Source organism: Pelecanus crispus, chromosome 9 (genome assembly GCF_030463565.1).
Source record: "Pelecanus crispus isolate bPelCri1 chromosome 9, bPelCri1.pri, whole genome shotgun sequence".
Taxonomy (NCBI): domain Eukaryota; kingdom Metazoa; phylum Chordata; class Aves; order Pelecaniformes; family Pelecanidae; genus Pelecanus; species Pelecanus crispus.
The window spans coordinates 19,035,144-19,052,138 of record NC_134651.1 but is presented as its reverse complement, the minus strand read 5'-3'; the positions used below and the strand labels follow the sequence as shown (position 1 = coordinate 19,052,138).

Below are 16,995 nucleotides of genomic sequence, written 5' to 3'. Positions count from 1 at the left end.
TTTTAGACTTTTTTAATTAATGGATATATCATAGTATGCTTCACATTTTTCCTACCTCTACTGAGAAAGCTGGCACTGACATGTCAAAGAACTCCTCATTAATTATTGTTTTCTGTTCTGTAACAACCACAAGAAACTCATCTGGGTTTAGTAATAGTGTCTACCAAGAAAAAAGCACACACTATCATAAGCTTATAGTTTATAGAGCTCAAGGTACATTAAAATGTAATTCATGAAGTTCACAAATTCTGTTTTAAAATATTTGTCCAAACTAAAAGCTGCAGAAAATTGGTTCTTAAATATTCTACAGAAAATTCTGAAGCATCTAATGGTTTAAATCACTTATTATGCTTTCTTCTTAAAAATATTTAAATTAGGTTAGTAGCCCATCCTTTTGAAAAATAATCCAAAAAAGATACACTAGATTACAAATCTTTTGTCTTAATCAGTGTAACCAAAGGTTTGTCATCTGGGCTGTAATCTTCATAAGCAATGGGGGTTGCATCATACATTGCAGGTCGGGATTTCTTGCCAAACCTGGAAACAAAAGAAAGCTTTTGGTGACAAACAGAAGTATAAATGAGTTAATGGCAACAACCCACTGAGTTATGGTATGCGGTCAGAAACAAACCCAGAGAGCCTAGATAAATTCTAAATTGTATTGCACATGCCAGAAGTACAGAAGTTTAAATATCTCAATTATGACTTTTGAAATGTATGTATCAAATAAAAAAATAAATAAATCTTCTTGCCAACAAGAAACAGATTCCATATCAAAGGCTACAGGAATTCTGCTGTGGAATTCAGCAGTATCAGAATATGGGAAGACTATGGAAGGCCAGAATGAAACAGATACAGTTTCAGCAAGGCCAGAATTTCATTTTAGAGCCTGCTCTAACAAACAATATTAAGTTCAGGTCATATATATTTACAAAAAGTAAATAAGAGACAACTAAGTGGAATTTGCATTTGGAAACGTGATAACTGTGCACTGAATTGAGTTATAAGCTACAGACAAAGCATTTAAAAATGAACTTGAAGTCTTTGCTCACCTGACATCCACTTGAGAAGCACGTTTTAAATTATCAACATTCTGCATGCTATTTGCAACACTGGCAAAATTAATGGCAGTTACCATATTGCAAAGCCACATAAACATACTAATCTAGCAAAGGTTCACAAGCAACAGAATCCCATCGGCAGCATGCTCCTCCTGGACAACCATCAGTGCTAAGAATGAGGCTGCATCTGCCTCTGCAGAGAACCTCTGTGGCTGTACCATTGTGGCCCCGGTGCTGGTGTACCCAGAACTCCTTTAGGTGCCTTTGCACTGCACAGGCAGTCTATCACCCTTCTGATCATTTATTAAGATACAAAAATAGTGCAAAAAATGCAACTTGAAAGTGGAAGAATGACTAAAATGTTCTGACTACAATTACAGGAGCTTTAAATAACAAAAAGGATCACAGGAAAATGAGGCAAAAAAGGGTCAAGTCTGCTTTCCTTATGGACCTGGGGCAGAGAAAATAAAAACACAGAAACAGGATTTATTTATGTAGCGATCCACGCTAAGGATTCTTTGTATCCTTCTTATGTACCATATTAAGTCAATTTTAAGTTGTGCACACTAGAAGGTGAGATGCAGAAAATTCAGATTTTGAGGATAATATTTAGACCAAACCAAAATTAACTTGATTTTCTTTTAAGATTTTTACGCAACTTCCTGACTGTTCCAATTTAATTCTTGGCTGTTTTCAGTGATCTAGAAATGCTGACAAAACTAAAACGGCTGGAAGCATTATGACCTATATGGTGGAAATTTCAATTTTCAAAATACTTCAGCTGTCAATAAGGCCACACTAGATATATTTCCATGCATGAATGTTGCTTTCTTGTATAGTTTACTTTAATAAATACAGACAGGCCACGTTCGCTCATCAGCATCAAGATGGATAAACCCAATTTTCTGTAAATGAGATAAAATTCCAAGAATTGAATGAAGGAATCAAGTTATGGCATCTTACTAAATCAGAGGCAGCAATGAATTCTGAATCACCCTTTTTCTCCATCACTTTCAAGGGTTTAAATGAAATAGAGCTTTGCATAGAAAGAAATGATGATGAACATTCTCCAGCGATTTAAGTCAAATTTTGCACTTTCTGACAGGTAGAGAGAACACATGGCTTGTTGCACACAGTGAAGCAGTACAAAATCTCTTCTCTTGTGTAGGTCAGGGTTGACATGTGCCCCTAATTAGAAAATGCTGAGAAAAGACCACAGCACATGTGCTAGTTGTTTGTGGCCTGGCTGAGCCATCTAGCTGGTAGACCACATTGCTTTGATCAGGCATTTCAGAAGCCAGTCCCTGCTCATAACAGTAAACAGAGTTAACACAAACCTCAGAGGTCTCAAAACAGAACTGTTAAATAGGAAGACTTAGTTCAATGGGCATGTATCTGGTAGGACTGCACAAGGATGCTATTTTATCATTTAATTGATGACATAAAAGAAAACATAAAATAATTACCAATACAATCTGCAAGAGACAACAATTCAAGGGGCAATAAATAGTGAAAAGATGCAGGTCCCTGCTACAGAGCGTACTGGCTCAATTAATAGGCTACTTACAATGAAAGCACAAACAAACACATTTTGAAAGCACAAAATTTGTATTTTGAAAGCACAAAATACAAACAAATGAATAAAGATTTCTTCCAGTGCAACCAAATAAAAGATTATTCATCTAACAATTTGTACACACTGTGTGGGGAAATCTCAATCCTGGGAAGTACCTGAGTCTGGAAAAAGACTGGAGGGACATGATGAATAATCAGTTTAACATTAGCTTTAATGCCATATTGTGTCTGATGAACAATTATGTGCTTAGATCGGAAAACAGAGTGTAGGGAAGTTCTATGGCCTCTGTGTTTAGCACTGATGTGTCCATTCATGAGTGATGATAGTGTTCCAATGTGTATATCGGAGATACTTACCAGTGGCATAGGGATCATCACAAAGTCAAGTAAACGACATGAGAATTAGAAAATATATTTCGCAATGAAACATTGAATAAGAGTGACCTGTAACTTGACAAAGACCTAGGGCTCCACAACAATTTTGGGGACAGTATATATTCAGTGTAGGAATTCTTCTTGGCACAGGCAGCTCCACAGGCGTGTGTGACAGAGACTGCAAATTCTACTTCACATATGGAATGGGGTTGCCCCTCCATTTCCTTAGAAGGACATTTCAAAACATGGCTAAACATAGAGAGTCATTAACCTCAACAATTCCATTTAAGTAGAAGACTTTTGAGAACATTGGATGGCTGAACCCCAAGGAAATGGTATCCTCCAACTTCTGTGGGATAGGCTAGAGTTCAGAGTTTCCCCAGAAGCAGAAGAAATCAACCATGTGTTGCTACTCTGTTCAAAAACAGCAACTGGTATAAGGAGTCCACAAATAAAGTTTAAACAAGGAAAAGAGAAAGACCAGAATTTTTAGGGGGGGGGGGGGGGGGGGAAGGATACCCACACAGAAGGGATTATTTTTGCCTCCACAGGAGGAGAATGAGAAGATTAATTTCCTCTGCATTATTCAGAGCTATTCAGAGAAAAGGCCATGTGCACAAGTGGTATTTTGCATTCCTTAGTATAATTGAACTATAATCCTAGAGTTCCCACAAAGTTGAGACTCTGGCAGAGGACATATACAAGCAATTGGCATGTGCTGTGGAGACCAGAGCACTTGTGCATGTGATCATAATGAAACCTATGTCAGGAAATGGTAAGAAACAAGCAAGTGCTGAAGCTCATCAGATTCAGGGAGCTTAGGACATTGCAGTCTAACATAGCCGACTCGAACACAGGAACGTGGAGAATGTGCAGTGGAGAGAAGCTTACCCTGCTGTGACAAGATGACTTAATCAGTCTCATGAACCAGACTCTTCAAACCACACATAGACAGAACAAGAATCAGCACATGAAAGTAAAAATTAAAGAAACTACACTGGAAGTAGCGCATGAAGTCTAATGCTAATGATATCTAAACACACAAAAAGTTTACAGTAGTACAGTCTCTGTAACCAGATACTTTATGAACTCAGTGTGGATGCTTTTCTAAAGTGAATGATCCAGTTTCAACACAGATCATGGTTCCACTTCAATGAAATCTTACGACTGCGGTAGCCAGTGGTCAACTATTTCATTAGAGTGTTCTTTTCTGGCTTTAAAAAGTATAAGCTTTAACATAAAAGGAATATTTATTTACTGTCTGCATAATGAATACTAAAGAGGCTGTGCTTCACCTGGTTAGAAAACTATCTAGTTCTGATCTGCTAATCCTAAGAACAGAACATTCACTAGAAGTAGACATTTATTAGTAAAGATCCTTGAGCACATTTATTAGTAAAGATCCTTGAGCACATTCATTTTCTCTTACAGCAAGTACCTTGATTAGTAAAGATCAAATTATAAAAAACGATCAAGAAAAAGACCTGCTGAGAAACATGAACAAGTAATTTTAAAATAATTTACTGAATATGGAACAAGTATCCACACTTCCTGTACACCTACTGACTTTAACAGAAACCTTACATTTAAAGAAAGTAATCTACTCACTTTTCCTTAGGCCTCCATTTTCCAAAACTACTAGTAAGTTTGGGCATCTGACTAGGAAAGGGAATGATTTTCAGAAAATGCTGAGAATCTGTTATTTGAAAGTAGATCTCTTAGATACAGCAATTCTGAAAATTCAGACCTCAGTATTTTTCATATGCAGATTTATGAGTTTATGCAAAAATAACTATAAAAGTTGTGCTCCTTTTCCTGGATTGAAATGACCAAAGCAGTGTTTTATATCTTCCTGAAACCAAAATAAACACAATAATCTTCATACTAAACCTCTGTGGATTACCTGACTTGGCAGCTCTACCTTGGATTTTTGTAAGGCAACCATTCTCTGAAAGGCACCATTCTCATAAGAGAATTATTTGGAATGAAAACATTTATTTTCATTTGCATTAAGTAGAAACACCTTTCCCATGATAGAGAAACCCTTTATTGACAGGTTCCAATAATGTAGTTTTTAACTGTATAACATGGATCTGAAAAATCATCATGAATATATCCCAGTCTAAGAACTTCAGAGGTTATTTAACCCTGATGAAAACTTGTTTTTCTAAGCTTCTGCCTTCAGTAATAAACATAGATTGATTCACAGTAATCCATACAGTAGCAATAAAGACCTGAACTAGACCAGCTTCCAAGATTTGAAAGGTTTCATACAGGAAAGCTTTTACCATTTCTATTACTTGCTGGTAAAACTGTAGAAGGCAGGGAAAATTCAGATTAAAAAGATCCTGCCTTGCTGGTACACTTTTCCTTGGTACCCTTAGATAGAAAGCTGCCAAATTTGATTGAAGAAATAACTAAGAAAACCCAGGTGTTTCACACTGCTCCTCAAGAGACCAATTCCACTCCTTGGGGAAGTGCAAAGTACCACTTGAGCGAGCAGTGACTGAACAGGATTGACACATTCATCACAGCTGCAGTAGTAGGAGGGAGGTGTTTAATTTGAAAGATTAAGAGTATCATTTTGCACCTTGCTCTCCACCCTTGGAGACACGTAGTACATAACAGTAGACATTCAGAAGGCCAAATAATAAAAAACTATAAAGCTTTTTATGGGCCATAAAGCAACTCCCTCCTCTCCCAATACACTACTAAAGGAAAAAGGAGTTGTCGGGGTGTGTATGGTGTGGAGATGCTGAGCTCCCACTGGAAGAGATGTAAGGCTAAGTGGCAAAGGAGACTTGAAGTAAAACAAATTAATTCGAGTAAATGAACACTGATTTTTTTTTCCCTGTGTTAAATCAACTATACACATGTCTTTTTAAAATATTTACTGACTAATATATTTTGACAATGAACAAATGTTTTATTGTAAATCTAGTTGGAACAGTTTAAAGAGCTACTGCCCAAAGCTGCGATGTGATTAACCACGTTTGGGAACTCCTCATCCATTTCAGATAACTTTGACAACTTCAGCGGTGGTACAAATTAACCTATTTAATTTGCACTGAAACAGAACTGGAGTATTCAGAAAATTAATTACCAGCAATCACCAACCAACATGCATGCATTTCTCCATACCTATGCACAGGAACGTGTCTCCCTCTATTCTTTTAAAAGCATTTTAATGGTAACACACATGAACACTCTTGTTGGAATTTGAAGTGATCTTGATAAATCAAGGAAATGGGAAAAGAAACAACAAAAATGAAAGTTCTACCCTATTAAGAGAGATGTCAAATACAGAAGAAACAATACTGACTAGGAAGCAAAATGGCACAGAGGATCTTGGGGTGAGGAAAAGATCTAACAGGTCACAAAATTAAATAATCAGTTGCTAGTGTAATGTAAATTAAAAAAAAAAAAGTAAGGAGGTTTCATTTTCAGATGTACAAACAGGAATGCCACAAACACAGTTCAGGAGGTGATTACTCAGTTCATTTGGTACACGTAAAGCTTCATCCAGAGAACTATTTCCAGCTTTAGGGACCACCCATCAAAAAAAGGGAAAGACAATCTGGAGTGTGTCCCAGGGAGACAATAAAGAAGCTGACACGATCCAGGAGGAGATACTGGAAGAATAGGTTAGTTTAGGCTAGAGAAGAAAAAGGTGGGTTTGCTTTGTTTCTTTTTATTATAATAAAGAGGAGGGGCACACGACACCTGATATACATAGTTCCTATAAAGGGAACAGTGATAAATTATTCTTCATGACAACCTGAAGAGCAATAAGAAAGAAGCAGCCTAATTCATAGCAAAGAAAATCTGGGTTGGATTTTAGGAAAGCCCTTTCTAACTCTGTTGAACTCCTTTGGAGATTTTTAAACACAACTGTTGGCAGGGAGCTAGGTATAATTAATGCTGTATCAGTGCAATGGCTTACACTTGAGCTCTTGAATCCCTTCCAGTCCTACTTTTGTATTATTCTGACACCCAATGTCCTGTTTTGTGCTCTGTTAAAATTAAAAGTAAAAAAATTACTCTCTCTAGGAAAGCAAGTAAGGAAGATCCTAATTTCGAGGCAAACAGGAGCACAAAGAAAGAGTGATTTGAAGAGAGCCTCACTAAATAATCTGGTAAATTAGTCACAAAAATCAACATGCCTTTGCTATCTAATCAAATTACTTGTGTATCAGAGTATTTACACCCCAAACAGAAGATCTTACAGGCTAAGAACTCTGCATCTGTCCCTCTTCACCAGTTATACCAAATAAATTCAGAATAACTCCCTCAGTTTTCAAGGAATTGTGCTGGATTATCACATTTCAGATGAGAACAGAATAGGGATCAAAAAAGAACAACGTGCAATGCTGATGAGCCTGTCTTTTCACAGCAAAGCAGCCCATTCTCTGCCAACAGCAGTTAAATGCACTACGCGTGGACTGAAATTACGTATGGTAACAGATTTCTTTTAAATTACCATCCCCAGAACAAACCTGGCATGTCGGATAGAAGCAATTGCACTACTGAATTCACTGTCAATGCTCCTACAGTTGTAAAATTCTTCATAGGCTGGCCTGGAAGAGCCTTGATATTCAATGCGGCTGATGCGACATATTCCCACAATCAGAATGATCAGCATCAGGACAAAGGCTACACAGAGAGCCCCAATTATGATGTAGAGGGAGTGACGAGGCATATTTGTTAGACTCTCTGCCATATGCCCGGACTTCCACTGCAGATCTGCCAATAAGAAATAAAAGGTTATCATTAATTAGTAATTTATAACCTTCCTGCTGAATAGAAGTTTTTATGATACTCACTTTCAATATTTCTGTGGAGACTTTTGAAGCTAGGGGCGTATGTAATTCGAACCTTCTCAGGCTCTGTTACAGATATATGACCATGCCTAATATGCAACAAATTTGAATAGCACTATCTTGATCCTTCACGCATCTTTTTTGTAGATTTTTAAGGTCATACAGGAACACTTCTCTAGTTTGATCTCTTGCATAACCCAAGTCATAGAAAGTCATCTAGTTATTGTTGCATTACGTTATAACATACTATAGGGTCTCTAAAGGCAGGCAGGGTTTATGTAAAAGCTTCTAGTAATCCACCAATTCTCTGTGCAGTTTGTTCTAATAGTCAGTGAACTCTTCCACTAACATGTGTGATTTAATATGTATTAAACACACTTAGCTTTTAATTTGAAACACAGGCTTTTGTTATGCCTATCTCCACCAGAATGCAGAGACTTATAAACCAGCATTTCAAGGGCAAAAAGGGCATCTCATCAGGTGCTACAGTACTGAGCCCACTAGAGTCTTCTCTCGAGCATAATTTCCCCAACAGGTCTCAAAGCAGACCTTAAAGTAAAGCCAATCTGGAAGAGGCTTCTTGTATTTATGTATTCCAGACCTTCTTTATAAATATTGTTGATGCCCAAACTGTTGTCCATCAATGCCAAAGAGATTGTCTATCAATTGCCTATGTCCTCAGATCTGTTTTTCTCTAGCATGGGTCAGAGTATTTCTAATTAACCTGTAATTCCCTCTAGGGTTCATTTTTGGCAGTCTTTTAAGCCTACGGTCTCATTAATCAGGAACAGACTTGAATCATTCTGACTACAGAAGTCTGACACTCTGCAGAAGTTTCTTCTAGCAGGTGACTGTTCCTTTTTCAAATGGACTTCTGCTTTGCACTGGTTTAGAAACTCCCTTTACTTAATCACAAACAGTCTGGGAACAGGGCTATCAAGCATATGTTCTGGGAATGTTAAGATATTCTTAAAAGCCACCTCTCAAGGATGTTGATCATGGCAGGTAACCAATTCGAGCACCTGAGCTGAAATCACAAGTTTAGTGGCATCTGCGGATATAATCTCCATCTACGGTAGAAATGCAGGGGAATGTATAAGTATGGGGTGGGGGGGGAAGTCCATTTTAGAGGAAGGCTGGGAGAAAGCCTGAAGTGGTAACATGTGGGATTCACCTGGTCAGAGCTTGAAGAAATGGTTGCTCTTTGTTTACAATAGCAAAGGTTGTCCCGAAACACCTCTGAGCTTGGGCTTGCTTAGACTTTTTGTCCACAAATGTGAGCTGAGTTTACAGGACTGACTGCATGTTTATGTTATCTTCTTCAGAGATCAGTAAAGTTTTGATCAGCCTGAATTGTTCAGTGATTTAATGTTTCTAAAGTGCTGTTACTGCAATTTGCCCAGTCAGGATGTGAGGGAGAGAATACAGCTGTGCCCTGTGCAGTTTGGGATGGGTTTCTATTTCTGTTCTGCAGCACATTCGTCACACACAGTGGTTTCTGTCAGGTTGTCAGACTAGGCCAAATTCAGATCTAATGTGCACAGATATATGGCAAGACAGCTCTGATTTAGATTCCGTGTCTTCCATCTCTGGATGATAAGGATGAGAGAAATTTCTCCCTTTCTTTCTCACCAGATAAAACCGTGAAGATTAACAGCTTATATTCCAAAGATTAGAAAGAACATATGACAGCTCAAAATCACAGTATTCTTAGTTGTCATAGTAATGTTCATAAAATTAATTAAAAATTAGATTTCAATGCACACCACACAGTCTGTAATGGAAATTGCTCATAATGTTAGTTTTCAAGTAACTGCATGGTTTGGCTTACCTTGGTAATAAATAATTACAAAATAACTACAAAATAATTACATTAATTACTATAAAAGTGGAAAATGCAATGATATTAACAAATAACCAGCAGGCATTAGAGAATTCATATGAGTCATTTTGTAAGCATTTTTACAATGAATGCTCCATTTAACTTTTTAGGTAAATGCATTTCATTTTGAAAGGGAAAATATCCTCTTTATAATTAAGACCGATTTAGTCCTATTTAATTGGAATTGCTAACACTGGTAAGGACCATAAGATGATATAATAAATATCACAGTTTATCCAAGCAACATACATTTTGTCTGGTTTGTTGTATATACAGCACTTGAAAATTAAAGAGCACACTTTGACAAGAAGATAACCCTGAAATCCTGTTAGGGTAGTCACTTCAAGCAGATAAAACAGCTGGTGAGAAAATGTGGAACTATTAATGGTAAATAGAGAGTTGTTCTTCAAAAAAGACTAAGTACCAACAGCATCCTTCATGGCTAGTAACAGAAAATCACAAAAGATAAAATGTGATCTATTTAGTCAAATAACTCCTGAACACCAGCTTGTTCCCCTCTTGAGAAGCCTGAAGCCTGGTTTCATCGTGTCTTTTTCGAGCATTCAGAGGGATGGTCCAATACAAAGGAAGTCAGTATGCAGTGTTTAAATTTAATTTCCAATACATTGTTAACCATTACATACAAATTGCTGAAACAATATGGTAAATATGACAAGGAGATATGGGAAGATGAACAGAAGCAGATTTACTAATGGATTCAATCTTTAGATCTGAACAGAAATCCACTGCACCATTGACACAACTCCAGCGAGATCAGAAGTGCTGCACCTGTTTATAAAAGAGCTGGATATGGCCTTTCTAGATATGATTAGAATTGGGTTCACATCAGTTGGTCAACTCGTAGCTCAGGGAAAGACAGAGCACAAAGTTCTTCCCATGGATACATAGTTCTGTAGAAAAAATCCGCAGATCAAAATGCTTTTAAATCCTTTCTGCAAAGTGATTTCTTCAAAACTCAATCCCTCTCTATTTGCATAATCCTTTATATACCCGTTAAAATCCAAGCACTTTAGGAAAGCTTCCACAGCTTTGTGTATAAGCCACTACATTGCTTAGAGAGGCTGCATGTCCATACTTATATCTGACTGTTGTGAAGTATCATGGTGTCCCATAACAACACATCATTTTACTTTGATGCTGTGTCAAAGTGACTTTAAGAGCAAGGGAACATCAGATGTTTGTTGATGTTAAGCTTATTGAAGAAACTACTGGTAACCCTCCAATTTTAAACTTAATTGTTCTTCAAAATGTATCTTTATGTGACTGTGCAAAGATCTTTTTTTTTTTTTCCTGTTTTCATTCTTTAAGACCAATCCAAACTAGAATTTTCTAATTGCATTTTTTATATCTCCTATATTATTATTATGATTACATATATACACTGTATTATCTATCCTGATCTGTTGGATAAAAACCCAGTAATTTCAACCTCTTCAACTGAGAACAATTGCCATGAACTATAATATATGATTTATTCTCCAAATATTGGGATGGAAAGGAAATGTCTAATATTTCTGGTTAAGAATCAGCCTTGCAGTGTTATCAATGCCAGTTAACACTCAGATAATTCCCTGCCTCCTATCATAGCAGTCACAAGATAAAAGAACAGATCAGTCAGTAAAAGGCTTAAAACAGTAACAACACGGTGCTGTTGCTTCTTCCCACCATTTTAACTTACACAGTTTGCAAGTGCGTAATACAAGCAGAAAATCCAAGTTCTTAAGCAGCAGGCAAGGCCACTGCAGTTCGACTACAAACAGATGCTACGTGTAGAGAAATACGCACTAAGCAGAGACAATCCCCTCGCTCAAGAGAACAAAGTTCGAGCACAGTTTTATCCACTCTCTCTCTCCTACACTTATAAACAAGGTCAGAAAGGAGTTAATATTGACCAACCACAGATGTAAGCTTGAACCTACTGGTCATGTATAGTGCTTAGGGGCATGTGTCCCTCACAGGGGGAAGCAGGAATAATTGAGCACCTGGACAGTAGAAAAGGCTCCTTCCACCCTCTGTTCTGCTTCTCTCATTTTCCCATGTGTTTATATGCACCTCACTATGTATCTGTGGTGCAAACAGCCAAACTCTTAGTGACTAGATCATGACAGTCAAAGGAGGACTCCAGAACAAGCATCACTGTTTCCCTTTGGCATCCATTCATTCCATAACATAACAGAAATGTAATTGTTACTACATTGAGGTACTGTCCAGGAAGTACGTTTCCAGGATGATTATTGCTTTCTCCAAGAACTAAACTCATCTGTCTGTCAGCCCAATACTTATTAGCTAAGGCAGGCAGAATTACACTGCCTTGCTGATCAACTTGGACGTGTGTGTTTCAGGTATCACTAACAACCACCTTATCAGTAAAAGCTCATCATTGCTTTTAGCATGAGCAATATGGCATACAGATAGCACACAACATTGTGCTCCCAACGTCACGCTGGTTCTGTGCCACACAGGGAAGTGTGTGTGCCATTCACAGAGACAATAAAAAGGCAGTGCTGACACCATCTCTGGACTAGCTAGCAATGCTCTTCTGCAGTCTTTGCTTTCAAAAGAAAGCACTGAAACTGAATTCACAACCAACAACTACAGGGAGAAAAGGTCATAAACCTGTCAAGATAAAACCTTTGTGTCAGTCCAGGTGTGAAGAGTTGTCTTCTGGGTTAAAGTAAGGACTAACATCAAGAATAGAAATCAACTTAAAAAGCAGTCGATATGTTTAAGTAAGGTTTAAGTAAAAGACAGTAAAAAGAGAAGCTTCATGTGCTCCTTGTGTAAATGAGATATAGAAAACATTTTTCATTCCAGCCTTTGTTTCTCATGACTGTACAATAGGAGTTTTCTGAGTCCCTTCTGTTTATTTTTTAATCTATCGCCTATCCCTGCAATATTAGCTGTGCTAAGTGGTGTAAATCCCCTCACACAAACTTGTGTATCTGTATAATGACTTGAAGGGATCTATGACCACAGTACCTCAGCATTCAAGCAGTTAAACACACAGCTAAACTCCCTAGTTTACATCTGTAGCCCAAGAACAAGACATCAGGGAAATGCAAAGCAACTCTGTGAGCAGCAGAACTAATGAAGCCTAATTTCCCTTTTCTCTCTTCCACAGGTGGGCTTCATACTTCCTTCCTCTCATGGACTCTCTACTGCTCCATAAGGGTGCACTAACACTGAAGCTTTCTCTATAGTAAGTAGTGAGATCACACTGAAGCTGTGCCTTCACTAGACCCACCAATGGAACCTCTCTAAGTCTTACTAAATGCTTATTTTATTTTGGAGACCTTTACCTTTCTAACAAATTTGGTGGGAATCAGCCTATGATTGGAAGTTATTCCTGCAAAAGGTGGTAAATGCATGCACACACAAGTCACAGCACAATTACACAGGACTAGTTTCCTTATGTAAGCAAGTTCAAAATTGTTTTGCTGAAACATCACTAGAACTGCAGGTACTCAGAAGTCAATACGAGCCTGTTAAGACCATGCTTACAGAGTTATGGAAGTACACTTTACCCAAGGTAAGTATGAAAGTAAGCTCTGAAGCATAAGTGCAATTAAAAGGCAAACTGATTAGTGCCCAGCTGTGAGATAGCATCTCTTACAATCTAGTCCAACACATCTTAAAGTAGGGTGCCCAGAAACAGAATTTTCTAATTTTCATAGCCACTTTTGAAATGTTATGGCCTAAAATAAAATGCATTTAACAGAATTTTGATAATTTACAGATGATTCAGAGTATTTGTGCAGATAGGTAGAGACAAATATAAATTTATTATATCACTTTTAGAAATTTTTAGAAAACTACAAAACTTACGTATTTCGCAGTTTGCACCAACCCATCCATGTGGACAATGGCAGGTGTAACCACCAGGCTGATCTATGCAAGTTCCAGCATGGTGACATGGATTGCTGTCACAGTCATTTACATCAATTTCACATTCTTCACCTTATATTGGGAAAAAAAAACAAAACAAACAAACAAAAAACCAAACTTCTGTATAGTGGGTGCCTCATGTAGCCGGTACATCATCAGTCATTAAATTTTTCTCTAGCTGAAAAACACCTTATAGCTCAATAGCATCTTTATTCTCAGAACGTCAAAAGTGTTCTATAACTCTTTCAAGAAATAAGTCTCACATAGCCTCCAAGTAGGAAGTATCTGCATTCAACCAGGTGAAAACAAAGTCTGAGGACTAAGTGACTTGACTAACCTCACCCAGATTATGTGTGTCTCATTTCTTTAAATATAAGTTTCATCCCAAGAAAATGTGGTATAACAATTTGTCATGCATATTCTGAAGCGCTATACAATAATATAGATAATCAGTGCCTCTGAGAAACAGCCACCATACAACAGAAAGCTAATTCTTTTCCAAAAAAAAATGCCCTTTAATTAGCACAGATCAAAAAGCACAATTTGATCTACAAAACAGCTATGAATGGGTTTCTCTATTACTATCTCATTGGATATTACCTTACATGACTAACAGAGCATCAGGTTGTAAATTATCTTGACAGCAGGTATTTGGATAAAATTTTCCAGTTTCAACAGTGTCCAATTAGTATATTGGCTTACCTGGAAACCTTCAAAATGTTATTTTTAAAATGCAATCTAGTCTCAAGCAGTAAGGTTATAAGGCATGTTAAATAGCTGTTAGCTTAATGAATTCTCTTTAGTAACAGGCATTTTTGCTGCAAAATTTTTAAAATTCAAAGCAGTTGCAAGTAATATAAAGAACTTGTCATGCTCACTAGACTGATTACAATTCAGCAAAGTCCAAATCAATTTGTTTCCTTGAAGAGACACAGTCTTACTTGGTATTTCTCTTCTTTTGGACAGAGTGAACACTGGCAACTAGACATTCTGTGTAGTGTACAAATTACTTGCCTGTATATCCAGGTGCACAAATACACGTAGCATTTAGACCTTCACTGTCACAAGTGCCACCATTCTGACAGTTGATGTTAACACAAGGATCTTTGTATAATTCACAGTGCCTTCCTGGAAGGGTAAAATTAGTAACTGCCATTAACATGACATATACTGACAGCGTGAAATCAGTACATGCGATAACTTAACTTCACCTGGATGAGCACTATGATGTGCAGCCTCCAAACCTGTCCTATTAGGCTAATGCCATAAGACTAAAGCCATATATTTTATGGTGGCTAAACTTTTTACACACATGCCTCCTCTCTGCTCTTCCCACCCACTGAGGCTTTGGGATAAGAGAGGTAGGGCAATTTCTGCTAATTTCTGCTGGAGTGTCTATGAAAAACCAATGGTATAAAAACATGTAACCAGATCAGCTGTCTATATTCTTCAATAAAATGTAAACAATAAGTGTCTTCAGGAAGACGTTTATGTAATAACTTCTTTAATAATATACATAAGCATTCTAATTCCTCTTACTGACTTGTGCAGGAAACTGAGGAGTATAACTAAGGCATAAAAAAAAATCAATTTATTCAAATGTACAGCTAAAAGTAAATCATTGGATTGCTGAACTTCATGCCACTACCTTTGCTCTTTCATTCTCAGGTGTAGGCTACATGAATTCAGCAGCTTTGCCTTGCAGAAGACAGTGCAAGCCGTATCTGGCATACAGAACATAGAGCACAGCAGATTCCCACCTGGGGATGGGGAGAGATGCTCTACTGCCACTGCTACATGCATCATTTTCTCTGGATCTACTTTTCAGATAAAACTAGAAAAATCAATACATGAATGATCTAAACAGTGCATGGATGGCACTGAAACACAAAAAAAATAAATGTACATATGTGAATAATGAATGATTGGTGGGACTTCATTTATAATGTATCTACTAAAGTGAAATTAGCTTGCATTTAAAATACCTGCTTAAATTTATCCATTAATGTAAGTTTTAAGTCTAAATCGAAGTCTTATTACCATTCTTTGCTTGGGAATGAATCCAAAGTGACCACTTAGCTAAAATCCTAGTTATCTTCAAGTTTTCCCATTTTTATACTTTTTACAAGAATTTCAACAAACTGAAGAGCAGGACAGGATTCTGAATGGTTCCATGTGATAACACTTACAAATTAGAAACACATTTTTCACTTTTTAAGGTGGTTCATGTTTCTAAATCCTTACTGCCCTGCAAACTATAAAGATGCATAGTCAATAGAAGCATAAATACACATTGGTTATTATGTATAAAAACTGCAATACGGCTTTGGTACCAGGAAAATGTTTCTAATCATGAGGTAGTGAATGATAGTGAAGGAATTATGTTGCTTGTGGAGATTACAGAACCTACAATGATGGAGGACCAGAAGAGGTTACACAAATACACGTGAAAAGTGGACATGCAACTGATCCTGCCTTTCTCCTTCCCAATCCCTTTCATGGATACCAATTGTGTTGCACTGGAATTGGGCAGCTTGTGAATTTGAATTCGGAGAGTTTGAGATGCAGAACTACACAGAGGTAAAATTAGTAGCAAAATGAAGTCTTTAGAGAAAAGAATATGAGAAAGAAAAATCAATACAAAAAAGGAAGAAATTGGACACATATCAGATGTATGTACACAAGCAAATTTATTTAATGAGTAAAGGATTCAAAGGAATGAACTTAGTTCTGTAGTGTTCAATACTGCAGTTATGTACAGCAATGCAAGCTTATATGAACAATCTCAAGTTAATAGTGATAATTAAAAAAATATTTAAAAGCTACTCATTTTAAATATATATATATATTTTACATATATACATACACACACACACGTACCGACTCGCTACAGACCTGCTGAAATCATTTGGTCAGTCTGTCAGCAGCAAAAAGGCAGAGCACTCTAGTTTGAGCATCCTGCAGCTAAGCAGCAGAAGCCTGCAGAGCCAGAAGCCCACGGGTACATGCTAGCAAATAGCAAATAGTCCAGACCAGCAATAACAGCTCTTGTCTGTTTGCCAGCCAGGGTGGTATGGAGGCAGAAGGGAGGACTGCAGATGAGGAGGTCTGGGGTGGTGGTGGTAATGGCCCATATAGTATCTTGAGCTGGGTACCTCAGCTCTGTTCATTAGTGTCACTGAATACCTTAAGCACTGGCAGGAGGAAAGCTCGGTCCCCTGCTTTCATTTAAAGCAAAATGTGGTGAATACACAGTGCTTTCAGCTGCATGTACAGGTTGGATGAGAACAAAACATGAAGTCATAACACTATGATTAAGTGCTCTTGAAACTGTCATGAAAAGCTGAGGGTCATTTCCTCTCTAAGCCTCTGAAAT

At 37.4% G+C, this 16,995-nt stretch overlaps 1 protein-coding gene across 1 annotated transcript in view; it reads right to left on the bottom strand.

Annotated features, from left to right (window-relative positions):
* Window positions 1-425: 425 nt before the first annotated feature.
* DNER (delta/notch like EGF repeat containing) overlaps window positions 426-16,995 on the bottom strand; it is a 136,592-nt gene continuing 120,022 nt past the window's right edge. Inside the window, exons 10-13 of the mRNA XM_075716876.1 lie at window positions 14,634-14,747; window positions 13,560-13,691; window positions 7,508-7,754; window positions 426-537 (exon numbers count right to left, since the gene is read on the bottom strand). Of these exons, the coding sequence (XP_075572991.1) occupies window positions 426-537; window positions 7,508-7,754; window positions 13,560-13,691; window positions 14,634-14,747 (605 nt within the window). The remainder of the gene's footprint in view (window positions 538-7,507; window positions 7,755-13,559; window positions 13,692-14,633; window positions 14,748-16,995) is intronic.